This window comes from Chrysochloris asiatica, unplaced genomic scaffold (assembly GCF_000296735.1).
Source record: "Chrysochloris asiatica unplaced genomic scaffold, ChrAsi1.0 scaffold00003, whole genome shotgun sequence".
NCBI classification, from domain to species: Eukaryota; Metazoa; Chordata; class Mammalia; order Afrosoricida; family Chrysochloridae; genus Chrysochloris; species Chrysochloris asiatica.
The window spans coordinates 20,323,696-20,347,319 of record NW_006408521.1 but is presented as its reverse complement, the minus strand read 5'-3'; the positions used below and the strand labels follow the sequence as shown (position 1 = coordinate 20,347,319).

Here is a 23,624-nt window from a genome sequence, read left to right as displayed (position 1 = left end):
TGAAATTATATTATTCCATTTATATAGTTATATCATCATGAGGTCATTATTTACTATGGCAAACTGCTTCCTGAAGGGATTCTGCAACCTTTAGGTTAACCTTTGACCAATTGTTTACTTTCTGGAACACAGATATACCAGGTTCAGTTCTCAAATTCATCATTTCTCCAAGCAGACCTAGCTCTTTCTTGCTGAAAATGTGGTTTAAAGGATTACTGTGCACCAGGTGTGGGTGGGCATGTCAGTTTCCAGGTTTTCTCAGTCAACTATATACATATATCTCAGTGAACTGTATGCATATAGTTCTCAAGGACTATATGCATCATAGATGTATACATACATGTATACATTTACATCTATTGTTGTTTAGTGCCGTTGCTCCAACTCATGACACTGTACAGGGTTTCCTAGCAACCGATGGATTTGAACCTCCAACCTTGTGGTCCAGTGCTTATCCTACAGTGACACATCAGAACTCCTTTAAATTTATAGTTGTTATTATACTTGCCAACACATAACAACAGCAATGAATTCATATTCGGCTGTTCAAGTCCACCAGTCACTTCTCGAAAACCCTATACAGGGTCACTCTGATTCAGAACACTTTAATTGCTGTTTTCTAAATCTGGAGTCCTGGTGTGGTGCTGTAGGATATGCACTGAACTACTAAACGAAAAACTGGCAGTTAAGGGAGGAAGCAGGAGAATTGTTGCGTGGAGAGGATTGTAATCATTAAGATGAAACAAGTATATGATATTTTTAATGTAAAGCTGATAATCTTGTCTGTAAACCTTCATTCAATTCACAAAAATAAAATTTAAAAGCTGTAAAATAAAAAAAAAAGGAAAAAAGGCAGAGGGCTCAAAGCCGCCAGCTACTCCTTAGAAACCCTACATAGTGTCACTGTGAGTCAGAACCCACTTGATGTAGTTAACATTCTAATCCAACCCAGACTTGCTTCTAGTTGTCTCCCTGTCTGTACTCTTAGATCTTTGGTGACAGTGAGATACTTAGCTCCCATTATCCTTGATATTTTACTAATCCCTTTGTATAAAACCAATCCCTTATTTCTGCCATCAACCTACTTAGGTTCTCGCCTAATCCCGTTTGGACTGCAATAATCCACTTTGGTGGGGGTGCATTTTCTGGGACTCTAAACTCTGGTAGCGTAGTGGTTACGAATCGGGCTGCGAACCTTAAGGTCAGCGGTTCGAAACTACCAGCCGCTCTGCGGGAGAAAGATGAGGCTTTCTACTCCCATAAAGATTTACACCCTCGGAAACCCTGTACAGGGTCGCTATGAGTCGGAACCAACTTGACGGCACTTAACAACAACAACAAACCCCTCTACCAGGTAGCCTCATCTATCAAACTCTGACACCCTAATAAATGACAGATCTCATGGGGGAAAAAATTCAAGAGAATTTTTAAATAGGCACAAGATTTGAAAAGGCAATTCACAAAAATAAATGCATTCAAGGAGCGTATCAAAAGTGATCAGCATCGTTAATATCAGAGAAATCCTAGCAAAAACAACAGTAGCCAGAGCTCTCATACTGACTCTGAATGTAAAAAGGTAAATGCATTTTGTACAAGGTTAAGGTAAATGTGGTATGTGACCTGTGAGGATCAGGGGCTGAAGGTGACAGCTACAGTGGGGATTACTGGGATCCCTAGAACACCACAGGAGAGCAAGTTCAGGGGTTTAGGGAACACCATCAGTGGTCTCTGAGCTTTTTTCCATCTGTAAGAAGGGGGCCCTCAGTCTTCTTTCCACCAACATATGGCTTGGCTTTGGCTCCCCAGACCCCAGAAACCTCAGGAGGATGTGACTTTTTTGGTGATCTATTTGGTGAACGTTTGCTGTCCAGAGATTACTGTTCATCCTCAGGACGGCTATTCCTGCTGGGCCAGTCATTCATGCAGGCACATGCCAGAACGAAAATTATTCCTTACAATTTCCCTCCTAGAGGCTCTAAGATCCAGAATCTCCCATTTTTTATTATTACAATTGCCAATTATTTTAATAAGGCTGAAAACATGGTATTGTTTACAGTAGGATTTTTCTGATGAATAAAGATGATCACTTTTGCAGTACTCCTTGAATACCCCCACCCAACCAACCTGTGCTCTCATCTAAGGGTAGCCCAACCTACTTCCTATCCCTGCACAACCTCTAGGCCCCATTATAGACTGTAGGTTTCCTGATCATACTAGATGGAAATTTTCTATTTCCTGCCCCAGCAAGACTAGGCTGGTGTCCAGGGTGCAGCTGCTTTTGTGGGGTACTGGCAGGCTCCATGAGTGGTAATCGAGTCCAGGCCAGGACTGACAATCTCCACTTCCATCCAAATTCCTGCAGTTCTGAAAGGTAGACTCTGAAGACTTTCCTTTCTTTGAAATTTTTATCTTTCAAAATTCCAAATTTGTATTTCAGTTGTTTCTTCTTTAAAAGTAAAACAAAAGAAAAACAGCAGTTTCTAAAAGCAGTTTACAGCATTTGGATTTTCAGAGCTCCACATGAGTGCTCAAATTTATTTCCATTACTGTCTTCCTTGTTTCTTTTACATTTCTAACTTTTTAAGCTATGGTATTATTCATTTTCACACTCTTATTAGTTTATTGTTAGGAATTTTTCTCATTGAATGTTATCTCCAATTCTACACATCATTTTCAAAGTACTGTGCAAAAGTGCTTTTGGTGACTTCGTTGATCCGTATTTAGAGCTTTGAATTTTCCAACCTGTTGATGGATTTACTTCAAACATTTCTAGTTATCCTGAAATAAAATTATAGAAAACATTCTCTGCTATACTAATAATTTTTTACGGATTTAAGAATGTTTTGTAGTTCAGTGATTACTTCTAATGTTAGTCACCGGATGTTACTGCCTGTTCCACATGTGAAATTGTATTACTTCACCACTCTACACTGACAGGAATTTTAAGCTATTTGAATGGAACTAACTGTTGAGTCCTGATGTGGCTCTGTGTATAAATGTGTGACTGCAAAGCCATTTGAACTGCAAGGTTGGTGGTTCAAGCTCACCAGCTGCTCCTCGGAAAGCCTATACAGGGTTACTATGGGTCGGAACCAACTCAATGGCACTTAACAACAACCAGCACTTAACAACAACCTGCTGAGTCAGAAGAACATTGTGTGAATTTTTTTCAGGTTTTCTCCCTCCTTAATTCCTCCCACAAGTATGCCTACAGCACTGAGCCCCTATTCCTGGGCAAGGATCTGCCCTGGGCACTAGACGACTCAGCGTTTACATGATAGAGTGTGAGCCTATGTTGGTAATGGAATGAGAAGGTGTGTGTAAAGAAGTGGGTGTGCCTTCTGGGACCAAGAAGGGAAAACTTAAGTAGAAAAAAACAAGAGCCATGCACAGGGTGTAGGGTGAGTTCTTCACTGGTGGGTGTCCTGTCCACCAGACACTATAGAGGAATGATGGGCCCTGGGTGCCTATCATAGGTGTGGTTGCTTCTGAATGCTGGATCCATTACTTAAAGGCACTGAAAATGTGATCTATATTAAAACATACATGGCAACAAGAGTAACACTTTCTCACAAAATAATATGTATGGTCAGGGATCATTTTCCCTCTTTCAGGATATATCCAGGATTTCTTTTCTCATAGTATCTTCTTCATATGTTGTTGCTGTTAAGTGTGGTCAAGTCGGTTCCTACTGGTAGCAATCCTGTATAGGATTTCCAAGGAACAGCTGCTGGTGGGTTTGAACCTCTGAACTTGCTGTCCAAACTGACCTTGTGGTCCAGCACAGTATCCTACAACGCCACACCAGAAGGTTGTAATAGTACTCTATTACAGACTTTTTACATTACAAATGCTTGTTTTCTTCTCTCTAGTTCTATCTAGTCTTCCTCCTACTAATTTTAAGGACCTCTTCAACTTGTTCTATTATTGTTTTGCATGCTATACAACTTTTTCCAATTACTGATATTTTGTCAAGACCCTAGGTTTTCTTCTAGAGTCTCATGTTATTAACTCATTAACCAACTCAAATCTTTATATATAAGGTGTATGTGCTATAGTAGTGAACGTAACAAGTCAGTATAGTAATGTTGAATCTCACAGCCAAGAGTTTTGTTAAATTATCTCACCTGAAAAAAGAATTCGATAAGATCATCTTATAATGAATCAACATTTATTTGGTAAATAATCTTTCAGAAATAGACCCTAAAATCACACAATTTCTTATTTTAACATAAAGCATAGTCCCATAAAAATCTCCCCATAAAAAGCCTACTCCATAACTGAAGTACCAACAACCATGAACTGTATTGCTAAAAGAAAGGGAATACTTACTCAACTTCCACAGGAAGACTGTATAAATCTGGCAGCAGTTAAGCACATATCAGCCTGTACCCGAGTACTACCGAGTCTCAAAATTTTGCTGAAAACCTAAACTTAATATGAATACTTCTGTGTTCTTAATAAGGCTCAGAAAATTACCACCTACTATGTATGCCATGGTACTAGTTATGTAAACTGACATAAGTGATCAAAAGAATAATGCAGACCATCTGGATTTCAGAGCCAATATAGGTGAAACCTAGATGTAAACAAGAACTTCTTAGAGCCATTTGGGGGGGGGGGGGGGGGGGGGCAGGGACTCCCAAGTTAAAACAAGCATTCAGGACTGGAATCTTCAGAATTTTCTAGTATCTTGAAAATCCCCATCTTCTCTTTAATAGATCCCGAGGTATTCATTTGATCTAAGAGAAAAATATTAAAACAAGTACTTAAAAAAAAACTGTAAGAATCTAAAAATGAATCTTAAAAGAACACTGTTCCTATCTGTTTCATGTTAAAACATTAAAGGGGTGGTGGTGGTGGTCTTTTATCTTTAATTATGGAGAACATATTTGTAAAGCATGTACCTGACAAAGAACTTTGGTGCATTCCGAATATACCAAAATACCTTTCTGATTCATTAAGAACACAAAGAACCTAATTAAAAACTGAACTATTTAAAAGTAAGTTGAATGGGGAATACACGCTCTGAATGAAGACCACGCTCGTCACTGATAGGGAAAGTGAGGGAAAAACAGCAATGAAGTGGAGAGCTAAGCCCTACAATGTGGAGAGTGAAAGGTTCAGCTGATAAAAAGAGAGGGCATATGCACAAGAACACCCACACTTGCAGATAATACCCACTTGACCTGGCTTCAATGACTAGATGATCAGAGCTCAACTAGAAGATAGAAGAGGAAAAAAAGAGTAATCTGATACAATTTGATGAACTTGACCTATACCTATGGATGCAGTAGCTCAAAAGAGGGAACAAATCCTTACAGCAAAAATCATTCCCATCCCCTCCACACACAGAGTAGACAGGGATGGGCAACTTGGACATTGGTTACCCAAAACGGGGGGAGGTGACTACAAAGGCAAGAAGTGACTGGCTTACAAGCTTTCAAGAGGGAACCTAGAGCCAGGGGGTCTGGAGGAAGGCAGACTCTCCAGTGAGTAATATCCAATCTGTCTAGGCGGAGCTGATGAAATGAAATGCAGATGGGTCTCTTGTGATACAACAGTGAATAATTGTTATCAGGACTGATTGTGAGGGTTGGAAATGTAAAGGTAGACGTTTTATAGCAAAGAAGGGAGTGATTAACTTTCCAGTCTAGGAGCGGACGTCCCTAGGACCATCAACAGAGAATTGCTGAGAGCGGGACCCTACCCAGAGAAGCAGTGATGCCTGAGATGGAGGCAGAGAAGATGATGTGGAGCGATGGAGCAGCTGGGGACTTTAGATCCAGAGAGGGAGGACGACTGTGTGCTGAAGACTGGGGCGGGGGCAGTGTAGGGGGCAGGCTTGCAGGGTATACCCTTTGGTTTGATGATGCATGGAGAGGATTGTAACCATGGCAATGAAACGATCTACGATAGAATGAATGTAAAACTAATGTTCTCCCATGTAAACCATCGTATAATTCACAATAAAACATTAAAAAAAAATGACACTATAGCCAATGATGTACCACATAAATGTTATCAATCCCCACTCACAAAAAGGCCATGGTTTGTACTTTTTGCTTATTTCTGTGGTATAACTATTTCTACCAGTTTTAAGCTATCAATAGTGACATCCCTGAACACAGAGTTGAAAAAGTAGTGTAATAGCACGTTATAAAATATTTTAGGATTAGTACCATCTAGAGCACAGATAACAGGAATAGGTTGTAAAATAATTAGAAAGTGCTGAATTTTAAATACTTATTCTTTATTTAATCTTAAAAAAATGGCTGTGCTTACCACCCAGTGGCTCACAAGCATGCCACTAAATCCCTAAATCCTTTAGCATTCACTCCCTAAGATAAAGGACATTCTCTCCTTTACACTCACAATATAATTATCACAATTACAAATGTAAAATTCTTTATCATCTGCATTAAACTTTTCCCACTTGCTACAAGATTAACTCCTATAGAACTTTTCCCCTTTAAAGAAGGATTCAAATAAGATTTACATATTGTAGGTTTTTATGTCTTTTTAGTCACTTTTCATCAGTCCGACACTTTTTTTCTCCCCATGACAATGAATTTTTGAAGAGTCCAGGCCAGTTATCTGATACAACTTCCCCCTTTGTCTGGATACTAGTTCATGTTGTCATTTAACTTTTGTTTCATATTTTCCTGTATTTCTTGTAAACTGAAGTCTAGAATTTTGATTAGATTTAAAATTAAACTTCTTAAAAAAGTTTAAACAACACTGTACTTTTTCAGTGATGCTGCATACTTCATATTATAACAGATCCAGTGGTACACTACTTGTTATTGTTAATTGTTGTGGAGTTGGCTCCAACTCACAGCAACCCAGTGTAGGGTTTCCAAGAGTGGATGGTGTGTTTGAACTGCCAACCCTGCGATTAGTAGTACAGTACTTATTCTATTGTACCACACCAGGGTTCTTACTACTTGTGTTGCTAAATTTAGCCACTCATTTAAAATGGTATCAACTATACTTTTCCACTGTAAAGATACATTTTCTACTTTGCTATGGAAGTAATCTAATTAAGCATCATGTAAATATCCTATTTTCCAGTAACATTTCATCTAATTTTTAGCAACCACTGATGATCCTTGTCTGAATCAATTATTTCATAGGAAAAAGTAAAATGATTGATTTCTAATTCTATCATTCTATACCTTTAATAGCTGGTCTGCTCCCATAAAGATTTACAATACTGGTAGTCTATATGGGGTCGCTATAATCCGGAATCAATTCAATGACAGTGGGTAAAGAGTGAGAGATATTTCCCTTCTATTTCTCCTTTGCTAACTATGCTCTCTGGGACTTAGCTTCATCTATAAAGTGAAGGGAGAAAACAACGCAAACCATTAAAGGCTTCTTATTAAAGCTCTAAAATTCTGCCGTTTCTATACGATTTGTACCTCATGGCAACCAAAGAGTAGAAAAGGGATGGTTCTTTGTAATAGATGAATTCCAGCTAATCATGAAATGAAAGAACAGAACCCCCATTTTGCAATTCTTAGGAAAATATAATGGATGTGTTTGTAAAACCATAAGGTAAAATAAAGGCAGACAAAGAACATTAATATTAAGACTAGTCAAAATCTACTGATACTGCTGTTGTGTGCCATCAACTAAGTTCTGACTCAAGTGATCCTGTACAGGATTTCTGAGGCTGTAAATCTTTGCAGGAACAGAAAGCCTCATCTTTCTCTTGTGGAGCAGCTGGTGGGCTCAAACCACCAACCTTGAGATTTGCAATCTATAGCTTCTCCTACAGAGCCACCAGGTACTGATTAATTTTTAAAATGCCAAACATATGTCTCCTGGTAGATATTCTCGACTAAGATATGAAAACAAAGTCTAAGGCTATAGAGCTACTTACAAGTTCACATGAAATAGAGAGATTGAAAATGTTAAAAGATATCACAAGGAAAAAACTAAAATCAATGGCATGGAAAACAAAAGTAAGGAAGTGTTACAGAAGGAAATATAGATATAGGAGATGTAACAATCTATGAAATTTGTTTCTGACTCAAACTGAAAAAAATTCTGAGAAGATTTATGCACTAGATGATACTCAAGCACTAGTGTCACTTCTCTTAAATGTAATATTATGTTTAAAAGTATGTTTTCAGTAAAAGCTGAATACTGAATTATTTAAGGGTTCAGTATTATCATGTCTGAGGCTTTAATTTTAACTCTAATAAACAAAGAAGGAGCTCTGGTAGCATAGTGGTTACAAATCGGGCTGCTAACCTCACAGTCAGCTCGAAACTACCAGCTGTTCTGTGAGAGAAAGATGAGGCTTTCTGCTCCTGCAAAGATTTACAGCCTCGGAAACCCTGTACAGGGTCGCTATGAGTCGGATCAGTCCACGGCACATAACAACAACAAACAAAGAGAAATGGCAATGAAATAAAATTGAAGGCTATTAACTACACTGAGTAAATGATCAATAAGGGTTCTTTACACTATTGGACTACAGGACTCCTGGAACAGCACTGTAGGATCAGCACTGGACTGTGATCCACATGGTTGGCGGTTCTAACCCACCAGCTGCTCCTCAGAAACCCTATACAGGGTTGCTATGAGTCAGAATCAACTCGACAGCACTTAACAACAACTACAACAACATACTATTGGACTCATGGTGTGGCACTGTAGGATAAGCACTGGACTGCAAGGTCAGTTTGAACCACAGGTTGGAGGTTCAAATTCACCAGGAACTCCTTGGAAACCCTATATAGGGTGGCTATGAGTTGGAACCAACTCGACAGCACTTAACAACAACTTTATATTATTATCTATAGTTAGATATATATTTCAAAATTTTCATTAAAAAATAAAAGAACAAGATACTTACCAATGAGATCACTTCGATCTAATAGCAATTCTAAATCTTTATCACTAATGACCTTTTCTCTTGATCCTTTTACTTCCCTGGAAAAAAATAAGACAAAATATCCAAGTCTATATGAACGAACTAAAGCTATGAGTTAATTTTCCTAAAATTAAAACAAAACTTGCCTTTCATAATCTCTAGATTTTAGTAATTCCATTAATTCCTTCGGATCTAAGAAATTCTTGGATTGATTTAGTCCAGATTTACCACCTTTGAAATGATCTAGAAAAAAATATTAAAAATTAAAATTCCTTTTAAAAAACACAATCTGATACATTAAAAACCTATTACAAAACAAAAAACAGACCTATTAGAATAGGTTTTAAAAAGAAAAGATCAAGTATTGGTAAGGGTTTCTGGAACGCACCGTTCAACTTTCATACTTCACTGGTGTTTGTACCCTTTAGGAAAACATTTGGTAATTTACTACAATTATAATCACACTATAAGCAGGGAAGAAATACTTGCATGTCCAGAAAGGCTTGTATAAGAATGTCAAGCAGCTTATTCATAATAACCAATAACTGGAAACACGCCTAACATTCATCAACAGGAAAATGAATAAACTATTGAGTAAAAGAGAATGAACTTACAGTACAAAATAGATGAATCTCAAAATAGTACATTAAGCTACAAGTAGTAGGGGTACATAACAGTGGAGAGCAGAGGTACACAACAGGAAAGATGCATGAAGAAACCGTGAATGATGGAAAAGGGCATTATCTTCATCTGGATGGTAGTTAAACATGTGTACACATTTCAGAATTCATCAAGGTATATATTAAAGATCTGTATAATATTATTGTGTGCATATATCTCAATAAAACAGAAAACATTTTAAAAATGAACTTAAAATAGAGGATCTCACTGCCATCAAGAAAGAGCCAGGAGTGAAATGTCCTCTAGACCCCTAAATTCCTGTGTGCTGGACCGCCTTGATCCACGAGAAAGAGGTGTTGACACCAAGAGGTTCAGTGGTAGGGGAACCAAGACCCAGAGCACGAGACAGAGCAACTGGCTTGCTAGTTCATGAAGCAAGTAAACCTGACTGCCTTCAGGAAACAGGCTAATTAATTTGTGGCATGGGGTGCCTGCCTCTAGGCATTTAATGGGGGGAGCTAGGTTTGCTGACCCTCAAAGCTGGAGTCAAGTGCCTTAGGTATTTACTGACTACTAAAAGAACTTTGCAACAAGGCCCAAGTAGAGCAGAGGTTGAGGACCAGAGGGAGGTATACCTGTAGGCACTGCTGAGAAGAGGTGCTTCTGACCAGAAGGACTATATATATCCTAAGCATTTCTGATCTTGAACTGTAATCTGTTAAACTCCTTTAAAAGACCCAAAATAGTAAGTGCTGTCTATAAATTGTGTGGCTACTACAACGAATATTTGAACCCAGCAGAGAAGCAGAGTGCACCTTGGGACAATGGTATTAAAAATGTTAGAGGGTGAAGGCATGTATGAACTCCGTTTCAGATATCAGCCTTGGACTAATGCTGATTTTGATTCTTTCACCCTTATGAAGTGTCAAAGGAAGTCAGACACTACCCCACCCCCACCACATCATTCACACAAACACCTATTAAAACCATGCCAAAAGAGTTAGGATGTGGCACCTTAAAATTATCCTCAATCCTTCATCTCCCAGCTCTATTCTAATATTCTTTTTTATTTATTGCAATCAACTTAGTGTAAGTCTTTAACACCTCCAAATTCCCTAACGCTGATTTAAAACCTGCCTTTATCAAGTACCACAGAGAAAATTTCTTTTGTAAATAATAGAAATTCACAAGAGAAAAGAGAAAACCGAAGCAAAAATCACTAAATAAATGCATTTACTTTTGTGGATGATCAACTTCTCCAACTTTCTTTTAGCAGCTGCTCGTTCTACAATTTTCTGATCAATAGTATTTGCTGTAACAAGACGGTATACAACAACTGGCTTTGTCTGACCAATTCGGTGACATCTATCCTGAGCCTGAAGATCAGACTGGGGGTTCTTAAAGGTAAAAAGGAAAAAAATAGATTAATAATATTAGATTCAAATTAACTTAAATTCATAATAAATGCATAAATTAAAATAGATGATCTGATCAGAAACGTATCATCAAAGGTATCTTAATTCAATTTAGAATTCTAAAGAAATGTCAGATAAATTATCATCCCATATGCCTTTAATATATATATATACATATATATATATAGTTGTTGTTCAGTGCCTTCGAGTTGGTTCCGACCCACAGCGACCCTCTAGAGGGTTTCCAAGGAGTGACTGGTGAGCTTGAACCACCAACCCTGCAGTTCAAACCAACTGTGCAGTCTAGGCACATTAACCCATAGCGCCACACCAGGAGTCCATATTAAATATATACATATATATATATATATATATATGGAGCTCTGGTAGCGTAGTGGTTACGAATCAGGCTGTGAACCGCAAGGTCAGCAATTCGAAACTATCAGCTGCTCTGTGGGAGAAAGATAAGGCTTTCTGCTCCTGTAAAGATTTACAGCCTCGGAAACCCTGTTTAGGGTCGCTATGGGTCGGAACCGACTCAACGGCACTTAACAACAACAATATATATATATATACACACACAGACTTCTGGTGTGGCACTATGGATCATTACTGGACTACAAACCACAAGGTCAGCAGTTCACACCCACCAGCTGCTCCTTGAAAACCCTATACAGGGTATATATGAGTAGGGACCGACTCAATGACACTTAACAACAGGGGTGTACTGGATCAGTATGAGTCAGAACCAACTCAAAGGCCCTTAACCATAACAAAAATATCCTTAGTGATCCGGGAGGAAAAAAAAAAAATCTTAAATACACAAAAAGATATATGATCAGGTTTTTATATATATAAATTTATTTTAAGGTTTCATTAACTGAAAGTTGATACCTTTCCAAAAATTAAAAATTCAGAATGGAAATAAGCATATTGCTGAAAATATACCTTACTTCCAACTTACCCAATCACTATCATAAATGATAACCGTATCTGCTGCAGTCAAATTAATGCCCAGACCACCAGCTCGTGTACTCACTAAGAAGATAAACACTTCAGGATCTGTGTTAAAGTTGTGCATCTGAAAAGCAAAAAGGGGTAAACATAAGGAAGGAATTAAGAAAGAAACTGCAACAAGAGTAGGGGAAACTGTTTCTAACTACAGCTGTTAAAGGTTTATACAAATGTGAATAAACAACTATTTACTATTAAATCACTTGCTTATGTTAACGTCCTTTCCCAAGTACTTCTTTTATTAAGATCTTAACTTTGTTAAAGACACATATCGCAAGGGACGTTGAAGGGACAATATTTGGAGGTTTGAGGGAGGGAAACTCAGGCTAAAGATAAATAATGAAATAAAAGACAATAGCAGCTGTCTGGGTGATAAATTTATCTGTCAAAACATAGCAAATGAACACTGTATTTTTAAAATTCATCTCAAACCATGTAAATTTTACTCCAAAAGAAAAATAAATTATAAACAAACAGGGACAAAGGGACAATTATTCAGAAGTCTGTTGGGTAGACATATGGTAAAACAAGTATAGCAAAATGTTAATGACAAATTTTAAGTGTTACATAAAGATGGTTACTGTAAAATGTTGTGAGGTAAGACAGTATCAGGGCAAAAAAAACATCATCCAATATACTGACAGTAATGGGTAAGTAAAAAATTACTATCTAAGGTTCTGTCAGATGATGCCTATAATTTGAGAATTAAACTTGTTGCTAAGTGCTTTGAGTAAGCTCCAACTTATAGTGACCTTATATTGTGTTTCCAAGAAGTGGCTGGTGCTTTAAACTGAACTCTGGGTTAGCAGTCTACTGTTTATGCTACAAAACCATACCAGGACTTCTAAGACTTATTAGTACTAAATGAAATTCTCATGTTTTTGATTCTGCTACAGATAATAAACAAGATGGCAGATTGGGTAGACACGCAGTAAGGAATTACATCAGTAACAACACAGAATAACGGACCAAGCAGGCTCAGAGGATGGTGCTAGAACTATGAACCATATATAAAGGAATATTTAGAAACTTGGAAGGCTTACAGCTATGGAAATTAGTAGCAGAATCAAGAAACCCATTGCTTTCTAATTCAAGACGCTCAGCTGCTCCCAGAGCTGTCATCTTGGGAAAGACTAAGCAGGGGAAGGATCGGAACAGCCACGGACACCTGACAGAAATGCAGAGTGGACATTCTTTTTTTGGTATCTGTTCATGGTATCTCGCTGTCTGCGCACCTCCATTCTGGTGACTAGAGGGGATGCCTGAGCAAATGGACACCCACCCCCACCCCTGGAGAGTTCTACTACACATGCACACAGATGTCCTCGAAATTTAAAGTGACATTTTCCACTTAAAACCAAACGGCCACCACGCATCTGTCAGTTTGTCGTACTGTGGTGACTTGTGACTTGCTGTGATTCTGAAAGCTATACCACCGGTATTTTAAATACCAGCAGGGCCACCCATGGTGGACTGGTTTCAGATGAGCATCCAGACAAAGACAGACTAGGAAGAAAGAGTGGTGTTGGAGGAGAATATTGAAATATTGATCCGTTTTGGAAGACGTGCAGCCACAGTGCTCCTTGGAGGCCAAGATGGCCAAACGTCGTCTGTCATACTTCAGACATATTGTCAGGAGGGACCAGTCACTAGAGAAGGATATCATTTCTGGTAAGGTGGAGGGTCAGCAAAAGAAGAAGACTCCCAACAAGATGGACTGGCCAAGTGGCAGCACTGATGGACTCAAGCGTGGCAACAGTAATGAGGTTGGTCCAAGAACGGGAAGTGTTTCGTTCCACTGTGCATAAAGTCACTATGGGTTGGTACCGACTCGATGGCACCTAACAACACCAGAATATTTGCTCCTTCCTATCTTCCTTTCAAGTTGTATTTATGAATACTACCTCTGATATCTATATAACGCCAAAAAACCCACAGCAATAGAACTAATTCCAACTCATAGTAACCACAGTTTCCAAGACTATAAATTTTCACAGGAGTAAGCAGCCTGATCTTCCTCCTGTGGAGGTGCCCAACATGACACCAAGGCCACTAGATGTCTAAACACAAGTTGCAAAAAAAGAAATTGCTATGTATGACATATGAAATCTTACATTTTCTTCTCTCTCTGTGTAAGTCATGGATCCATCAAGCCTGCTAAACTTGAAATTTCTAAAATGGCAGTAATCCATCAAAATGTCCAACATCCTTGTCATTTGTGAAAAAAGCAGCACCTGAAATTGCAGAACATCTTAGTATCTATACTGATTTAATAAAGATAAATGAAGAATCAAAATTACAATCAAAAGTACAACCTTGTGACCTCTGCTTTTTAGTTCTGGCAGCATCCGATCCAAAATTAAGAATTTCCCAGAATTTATTACCAATTCTTCATCAATCTTAAAAATGGGCAAAGAAAAAAACAAGAGAAAATAATCACTATAATTATTAATCATTTGCTTTGCCAAAATAAAAGTCACGTGAATAGCTTACCTTTGACTAGCAAATAAATCAATTTAAAACTGACCTTAGTTTTAGTTTTATATCGGAAGAAGGTGTAAATTACGTTAGAATGTTAATCCAATGACTTGCAAAAACAAAATTACCTACAAGTATAATCTTGATCTTTCCTTTCAACTCTCTCCTATAGGCTTTGTGTAAGAGAACACTGGACTCAAAATTATTGTTTATTCTATAAAACAGATTATACTTCCAATAAAATGCGAATGAAAATTACTGCTAGATGTGTTCGTAGAAATTTTTTAAAAAGGAGATTATAAGCAACATATGTGGCATTGAGGGTAAAGTAATAATTCATTCTGATGAAACAATTATGTCAGGAAAGAGGAAGAAATAAAGCACTCTGATTTGAGTAAGAAAGTTTTCACCTTTACTCAATTGCCCCATGGTTCTCAAATGGGGCAATTGTGACACCACCTCCCTCCCTCCCTGAGGCACTTGGCAATGTCTGGAGACATTCTGGATATCCCAAATGAGGTAAGGGGAACTACTGGTATGTGGTGAGTAGAGCTCAAGAATGCCAAAACAGGGTAGCACCTCTGCAGAAAAGAATTATCTGACCCCAAGTATCAGTAAAGCTAAGGCTGGGGACATTTGCTATAAACTAGTATGAAACAAAGGTTACTGAGGATTACTGAGCATCGATGCTGTTTTACAAACAATTGCCCAAGAAAGTAATTTTAGTCACTTAGATCTGAAACCTCTCAAATGAAATGATCAACTTTTTAGTTCTCTTCTGTGACTATTTAAGACTTAAACAAGGAGCCATCAGAATGATTTTGACAATCTAAAAAACTAACTTGTTGCTTGCCTTTTCATACTGTATTAACTAAAAGCAATACTGAAATGGTGAGTAATAGTTCTAAAATCGGTATCAAGTAAAAGGCAAAGTAGAAATCAAATGCATTACTAAAAATAAAGTTTCAATTTCCCTCTATAAAATTAGGATGGGCCTTTTCTGGGGTGGTCGCTCAGGTAGCGGTTGTGGAGAGCCTGACGTTGGGCATCATGTACTACAAATTCAGTGGCTTTTTACGCAGAAGTTGGCCGGAGCGTGAGCTTCTGAGGTCTATAGTCTGCAGGGATTAAAGCCTGTGGTTTCCACAGAAGCACCACCTATCATAATTGCCACACCAACTAAATTGACCTCCAATTCTGCCTATGATTATGCTGGGAAAAATAAAGTTTCAGAACTTCAAAGTTTTTCCAGAAATCTGATGGTGTTCCCATCCACCTGAAACGAGATCTGCCTGACCAAATGCTTTACCGGACCACCATGGCATTGATGCTGAGAGGGACCATCTACTGCCTGGTTGCCCTGTACATGGAGCAAATGAGCTAGACGGCAGAGGACTGGTTTATTTGGGGGCATAAATCCTTTGAATTTTCATTTTTCATTATTTGTCAATTTTGGTTTTTTTGTCTTTTTTAACTTGGATGGGCTACCTAATTGTAAGATGAAATGGATAGATTATCTTGGCTTGCTCATGAAATACATATCCCTGTCAGCTCATTTGACTGTTAAAAGAATTGTTTTAGCAAATGATGCTGTTCTCTACACTTGGGGCCCTGATTTCCCTGGAGGTGACAGATGAAGCTTGCGTGCAGGCTCCTCCGTGCCAGTCTGTGATGAGGTGCTATTTCAGAGCATGGGGTGCAGAAGCCGTTCTGGGTTTAGATGTGCCCAAGTAAGGCAGACAAGCCAAGGCCTGGTACATGAAATGAGGAGAGTGAGTTCTTAACCACCTTGGAGATTTTCCCATCTTGCAGTACAGTGGTTAATGAAAATTTGCAGCTTGCCTCTGTTCATGGGCAGTTTGTTTCAAAGGGTTATTTGCCTCATCTCAGATCTTATGAAATTTCCTGTGTAATTGCTATGAATTTATTCCACCATGGGAACAGAGAACACCTGTTTAGTGTTGGAATTTAGACTGAGGTCTGTTTCATTAATGCAGCTCTGCCACAAATTCTCCTTTAACTTGTAAAAAATATTATGACTTCAAGTTATCACTTATTTTCGCTGTGGAATAAACAAACAGATGTCAAAAAAAAAAAAGGATGGTTACTTCTTACCTGTTCATATAAAATACAAAATTTCACATATAAATGAAAATATTAGTAGCTGGGTTACACATAAAAATGAACCTCCACAAAGTTCTTTAAGATAGGGAGGAGAATATGGTTTTACGGCAGAAAGTACTACAATCTTCATATGGCAAACAGACCAATATCAAACCAAACAAAATACACACATACCTCAGATATATTGCAGGCTCACTTCTATATCACAGAAGTTAAGCAAATATAATAAAGTGGGGTGCATGTTTTTTTCTCCCAGTGTAAAAGTTATGCCTACATTATACTGTAGTCTATTAAGTATACAATAGCATTACAGAAAAAAGTTGAACTATTGCAAAGAATTATCAAAATGCAACAAAGACACTGAAAACATGTTGCTGGAAAAACAGCTTCCCAACCCATGGCTGCCACAAACATTTGTTATAAAAAAGGAATTACTTGTGAAATGCATTAGAGCCATGTACAAAAAAGTGAGGAATGTCCGCACTACTTTCCCCAATACAAAAAAGGAAACAAATACAACAAGCAAGCGATTAAGAAGGACTTACCTTAAACTCTTGAGTGACAGGGTCTATAGGATATTCAATCAAATATGGATGGTTACAGCATTTACGAAGCAGCATCATTATATTCTGCAACTTCAGATTAACTTCAGATTCTACAGGGATATTCACTTCCACAACATTTCTACCAAAAACATAATCCATGAGCATGAGAAATGTGACTAATACACATAAAAAACACTTCAGTTTATTTTTAAACACACACCTTTCTCGGTTCACTTCTGGCTGCATTTGACTGATTAATTTTTCTAATTCGTTACCGGAATCATCTACTTCACTGTAATTTATTGATTTTCTTGTTCGCCGTTTTGGTCGGCCAGTAGGACTTAGCTCAACAGTTTGTTCCTAAATGTGAACAAATCAAAAGAATATCTACTTAAAAAGCTATATTCTTAAATTCAAAATAGAGTAAAATATTTGTATGTACAAGATGACTTCTTTAAGATGTGAAGTAAGAAAATTGTCTTTTATCTGTAATTTCTAATAGAACGAGTCAGTTCCAATTTATAGCGACCGACCCTGCACAGAGTTTCTGAGGAGCAGCTGGTGGGTTTAAACTGCTCTCCTTGTGGTTTGCAATCTAGTGCTGATCCTATAGCACATCAGAAATCTACAGCTAAACGCAAATGTTGTATGGAACTGTTTTAACATTAATAGTAGTACCTGAGAGTAAATACTTTTATATGTCAGTGGGCAAAGTTAAAGATGTTTTGAACTTATATACAAGATAAAGGTAATTACAATCTATCCCCCTCTCTTATAACATGGGGGGGACTGGAGTGAATATTTCTTTCAAATTGAAAGAAATTTTCTTGGCTATTAATAACCTTGTACCTATAAGGTATTCTATAGACTATTTGGAGGGTATTTTGGTCCAGCAGATGCTTAGTGCAGTGATTCCCAGAGTATGAGTGCTTATTAATTAATGTGTCATCTCCAAACAGCACACTGGAGTTAAACTGGGACTGCTATTTAAACATACAATAAGCATTCCAGATGATTATAAAGCAGTGTATGCATAGAATACATCTTGAAATTTTGAAGGAAGATAGAAATACTACAACTTTTACTGGCCGTCTGCCAGCAGAAACTCACCTTCAACAAGTTCTAAAACCAAATGAGAAACTGTAAGACTAAAATCATGCATGAAATGTTCTATATGAAGTCTCATTTACAGTATATTTCAAATTCACATTCTACCTCACTAGATCCAAACATGTTTGCAATTGTACGATTCACAATGGCTGTATAAAAGATTTCTTGTTTCTTTGAAAGTGGTGCATAAACTACTACTTCTCGTTTAGGAGGAACTTCAAGAGCAACATCAGATTTCAGTCTTCTCAGTAAGAAAGGTGTCAGAATCTGAAATGTAAACATAAACAAATATTTATGAAATTTACTAATATTTTTAAAGAACACTCTGCCCACACATCCCTTTAAATTTTCATTCTATGCAAATACTATCAAGTGTCTAAAGATAAAACATCATCTCCCTGAAATTTTCCCGGCCTGGCCCAAATTATCACAAATTCAGTATCACAACCATAGCATTTCACAATTTAATCATTTTTTCTCCCAAAAACTCTACGAATATTTCTTGTACATTTAAGAAGACAAAAAAGTAACATTTATAATTCTTAGAAGGAGCTCTGGTAGCTGAGTTGTTACAAGTTGGCCTGATAATCTCACAGTCAGCAGTTCAAAAACGACTAGCTGGAGAAAGATGAGGCTTTCTGCTCCCGTAAAGATTTACAGCATTGGAGCTGATTCCACCGCACATAACCACCACAATTCTTAGGGCTAAAGAAAGCAGGCCCGGTGGTGCAGTAGATTAAGCATTGCATTGCTAACCATTAAGGTCTCTGGTTAGAACCCACCAGCCATTCAGCAAGAGAAAAGCAGTCTTGCTTCCATAAGAATTTACGAGCTCAGAAACACTAAGAACCAGTTCTACTCCGTTCAATAGGATTACTATGAATCAGAATAGAGTTGACAGCAGTAGAGGGCTAAAAGGGGGAATTTTCAGTTATAGTCCCTAACTAAATATTGTAATAAATTTTTAGACTAGTGAAAAATCAACAACAGCTATGAACAAGAAAATCAAGCTTCTTCAATAACGGGATGATAAAAAGTCACCAACACATTTCTAAGTAGAGTATAGAACAGTCAAACATGCCATTAATAAATTATTTAGGCTTTTAAAAAGACTCACAAACATGTTTAAATTTTATAACCTCCAGGTATAATGGCAAGCATAAAGACTATACTCAAAAAAGATATAACATTTCCACTAATTTAAGAATAAAAACGTATCTGGAGATATCAGCCCAGAAACAAAATTACTAGGGGAAGAAATAGAAATGTTCCAAAAACCTGATAAAAGATGGTTAATATCCTTAAGAATATCAAAACAATGAGATCCATTTTCTATCCATCTTCACTAAGATTGATGTTATCTAGTAATAGCAAGTATTTCACACATTATGGAGAATCTGTATATGTTGTTAGGTGCCATTCAGTAGGTTCTGATTCATAGTGACCCGATGCACAACAGAACGAAACACTAACCAGGGTCCTGCACCACCCTCACAACTATTATGTTTAAGCCATGGTTGTTGCCACTGTGCAAACCCATCTTGTGGGGGGATTTTCCTGTTTCACAGACCCTCCACTTCTCTCAGGCATGATGTCCTTCTCTCAGAACTTATCTCTTCTGACAACATGTCCAAACAATGAGAGATTAAGTCTCACTGTCCTCACTTCCAAAAAGCATTTTGGCTTTACTTATTCCAAGACAGATTTGTTTGTTCTTCTGGCAGTCCATGGTAGTTTTTTAATATTCTTCCCCAAAACTGTAATTCAAATGCATCAATTCTTCTACAATCTTTCTTATCCACTGTCGACTTTCATATGCTTATGGCTTGGGTCAGGTGCAGCTTAGTCCTCAAACTTAAATCTTTGCTCTTGAACACTTTGCGGAGGCCTTTTGCAGCAGAGATTTCTAATGCAATGTCTTTTGATTTCTTGACTTCTGTTTCCATGAGTGTCAATTGTGGATCAAAGCAAAATGAAATCTTTGACTATGTCAATCTTTTCTGTTTATCATGATGTTATTTCTTAATCTAGTTTTAAGGATTTTTGTTTTCTTTACATTAAGGGGCATTCCATACTGAGGACTATAGTTTTTTTCATCACTAAGTATTTTTAAGTCCTCTTTGCTTCCAGCAAGCAAGGTTGCATCATCTGCATATCACAAATGATTAATGAGCCTGTCTCCACTTTTTCATGTAATTCAGCTTCTCGGATTATTGCTCAGCATATAGATTGAATGTTGTTATTAGGTGCCATCAAGTTGGTACCGACCCATAGCGACCTTATGCACAGCAGAACGAAACACTACCCAATCCTGGGCCAACCTCACTACTGTTGCCACGCTTGAGTTGAGTGATGCTGCCACTTGGCCAATCCATCTCGTTGAGGGTCTTCCTGTTTTGCTCTGACCCTCCACCTTACCAAACATGATATCCTTCTCTAGTGACTGGTCCCTCCTGACAATATTGCTGAAGTATGACAGACGAAGTTTGGCCATCTTGGCCTAAGTATAATGAAAGAATACAACCCTGATGCACACCCTTTAAAGTATTCAACATTCCCTTATTCTGTTCTGGCTCTCAAATCTGCATACTGTTTCCTCATGAGCACAACACTGTCTTCTGGAATACCTTTTTCACAATATTAACCATAGTTTGTGACAAATAAACAACTTTCTGGTATTTTCTGATTTTAGCTAAGATCCATTTGACATCAGTAATGGTATCTTTTGTTCCACGTTCTCTTCTGAACCGGGACTGAATTTCTGGCAGCTCCTTCTCAATGTATTGCTATAATCATTTTTTAATCATCTTCAGCAAAATTTAACTTGTGTGTAACTTTAATATTATTTGATGACTTTCACATTCCTTTGTGTCACCTTTGGAACGAACATAAACATGGAACTCTTCCAATTCACTGGCCAGGTAGCAGCTGTCTTCCAAATTTCTTGGTATAATCAATGCTTCAGGTGTTGCATCAGTTTGTTGAAACGTTTCCATGTATGTTCCTTTAACGCCTTATTTTTGTTGTTAGGTGCCATCGAGTTGGTATCAACTCATAGCAACCCTATGGCACAACAGAATGAAACACTGTCCGATCCTGGGCCAACTTTACAATTGTTGAGACCAGTGATACTGCCATTTTACCAATCTATCTTACTGGTCCCTCCTGACAATATGTCTGAAGTATGAGAGATGAAGTTTGGCCATCATGGCCTCCAAGGAGCACTCTGGCTGCACTTCTTCCAACACAGATCTGTTGGTTCTTTTGGCAGCCCATGGCACTTTCAATATTCTCCTCCAACACCATAACTCAAATGCATCAATTCTTCTACAGTCTTCCTTATTCACTGTCCAGCTTTTGCATGCATATGAGGTTACTGGTAATACCATGGCTTGGGTCAGGCGCACTTTAGTCCTCAAGCTGACATCTTTGCTTTTCAACACTTTACAAAGGTCTTGCACAGTTGATTTGACTAATGTAAGAGAATCTCATATGTCCCCAATGCCATCAGTGCAGATTGGACTACTTCCTTCAATACCACTGGTTCTTGATTGTATGCATAGACATAAAAGGAGGCATCAAAAAATTAGTTAAAATTCCATTGTTTTGTCATTCCATTTTGTTGCAAATTTTAAAAAACTTTTTATTGTGAGTTGGGTGAAGGTTTACAGAGCAGATCAGTTGTTCACTCAACAATTCACGCACTGTTTTATCTCATGAATTGCAATTCCACATTATAACATCACTTACCCACCCACTTTCTCTTCCTGTTTCCTCTTTCCATTCTTCCTCCTTTCCTAACCTTCAGAACTTGCTGCCCTGCTGTATCTCAAATGGCTGACCAGTCTAAGGTGTATATACCTCCCCAGCATCAGTGTTCCCCATACAGACCTGTATACTATGGGCTGAAAATTGAGCCATGAGGATGAGTTCTTGTCTAGACCCCAACAGTGACAACTAAAGGCCATAGTCTCAGGGATTCCACCAGTAACATGGTCTTTTTGTTCTATGATTTTGAGTTTTGTTCAACATTTTTCTCCTACTCTATCCAGGACCCTCTAATGTGGTCCCTTTCAAGCTGCTTGGAGGTATAGTCAGGCACCATCTGGTTCTTCAAGTAATCCACAGAGCCAAGTGTTTCCACGTGTCTTTGATTTTCCTAACTTTCATCCTCAGGACAAAGAGAACTCAATAGCTATATCTTAGATGGCCGCTCAGGAGTGTTTTAAGTTCCTGGTTGCTACTCACCAAGGTAGAAAGTAGAACATTGCTTTTGTGGACTATGTTATACCAGTTGTCGTTTTATGATTGACTAATTTCACTCAATATAATCATCCGTGTTATGAGGTGTTTTACAGATTCATTGTTAGTCTTTCCATGAATTTTTTGAAGCACCCTCATATATAATGAGCAGGTTTGGCACTGTAGGATAAGCCCTGGACTGCTCACCACAAAGTTAGCAACTCAAACCCACAAGTCATTCCTTACAAACCCTATACAAGGTCACTATGAGTTGGAACCAACTCAACAGCACTTAATAACATACATAAGAAATAGCTGATCAGACATGGACCACATGAGAAGTAAATTATACAGCAAATATTGTCAAACATTGCATAAAAACCACATTTTCATTTTTTTACTTATGGATACAACAATAACCACTCAGGAGGAAAAGGATATAAATAAACAAAGTAAAATCTGGAAAAGCCCTTTAAGTTCAGCCATACAATCATGTGATATCTCTGGGAGTGGGAAAGGTATCAGTTAAATGTGGAGCCCTCTTTTTTCCTCTACTACAAACGAGTTGGACAGGTGATCTGTAAGGTTCTTTTTTGATTCTATAAGTATATAGTAAGCAGAAAAATAAGAAAAAGTCAAAACCTGGTGCAGCATATGCAATACGTTCTGTTCTCTTTCTTTAGCAATAATATCCTCAGCAGTTTCAGAAAGACTAGTGATATCAAACCAAGACTCAAAACTGGAAAAAGAAAACAAAATTACAAATTAACCTAACACATAACTTCAACTATATTAACATTATATATGTTTTATATTTATCATTCATCTATATATTATGAAGCATGGATACTGTATATAACTGTCAGATTCAATTAGTTAATTGAAAGAATACGTTCAAGCAATAAACTGTATTTTGTGAACTACCGATCAAGAAAATAAGGACATTTCCTTATCTATAAATATATTAACATTGTCTCTTAATAATGTAAAAATAAACAGTAAGGAACATATTTTATGAAACCTTTTAATAAAATAATAAAAACTGAGAACTGTCTCTGAAAACCTCTATAGGTATAAATTGTTGTTGTTGTTAAGTGCCGTAGAGTCGGTTCCGACCCATAGCGACCCTGTACTGGGTTTCCGAGGGTGTAAATCTTTACGGGAGTAGAAAGCCTCATCTTTCTCCTG

At 37.7% G+C, this 23,624-nt stretch overlaps 1 protein-coding gene and 1 pseudogene across 6 annotated transcripts in view; one reads left to right on the top strand and one right to left on the bottom strand.

The window, feature by feature from the left end:
• Positions 1-4,149: 4,149 nt before the first annotated feature.
• The window catches only part of HELLS (helicase, lymphoid-specific), a 41,745-nt gene continuing 22,270 nt past the window's right edge, over positions 4,150-23,624 (bottom strand). For 4 of the 6 annotated variants that reach the window (XM_006831163.1, XM_006831164.1, XM_006831168.1 and 1 more), the window contains 11 exons: positions 23,079-23,175; positions 18,300-18,461; positions 17,305-17,444; positions 17,085-17,223; positions 14,253-14,336; positions 14,052-14,171; positions 11,888-12,004; positions 10,746-10,905; positions 9,034-9,130; positions 8,870-8,946; positions 4,150-4,742 (listed from right to left, as the gene is read on the bottom strand). In XM_006831163.1, coding sequence (XP_006831226.1) covers positions 4,648-4,742; positions 8,870-8,946; positions 9,034-9,130; positions 10,746-10,905; positions 11,888-12,004; positions 14,052-14,171; positions 14,253-14,336; positions 17,085-17,223; positions 17,305-17,444; positions 18,300-18,461; positions 23,079-23,175 — 1,288 coding nt within the window. In that variant the 3' untranslated portion in view covers positions 4,150-4,647. The remainder of the gene's footprint in view (positions 4,743-8,869; positions 8,947-9,033; positions 9,131-10,745; positions 10,906-11,887; positions 12,005-14,051; positions 14,172-14,252; positions 14,337-17,084; positions 17,224-17,304; positions 17,445-18,299; positions 18,462-23,078; positions 23,176-23,624) is intronic. The other 2 variants (XM_006831165.1, XM_006831166.1) reach the window with 1 other exon arrangement.
• Positions 15,466-15,799, top strand: LOC102820043 (annotated as a pseudogene).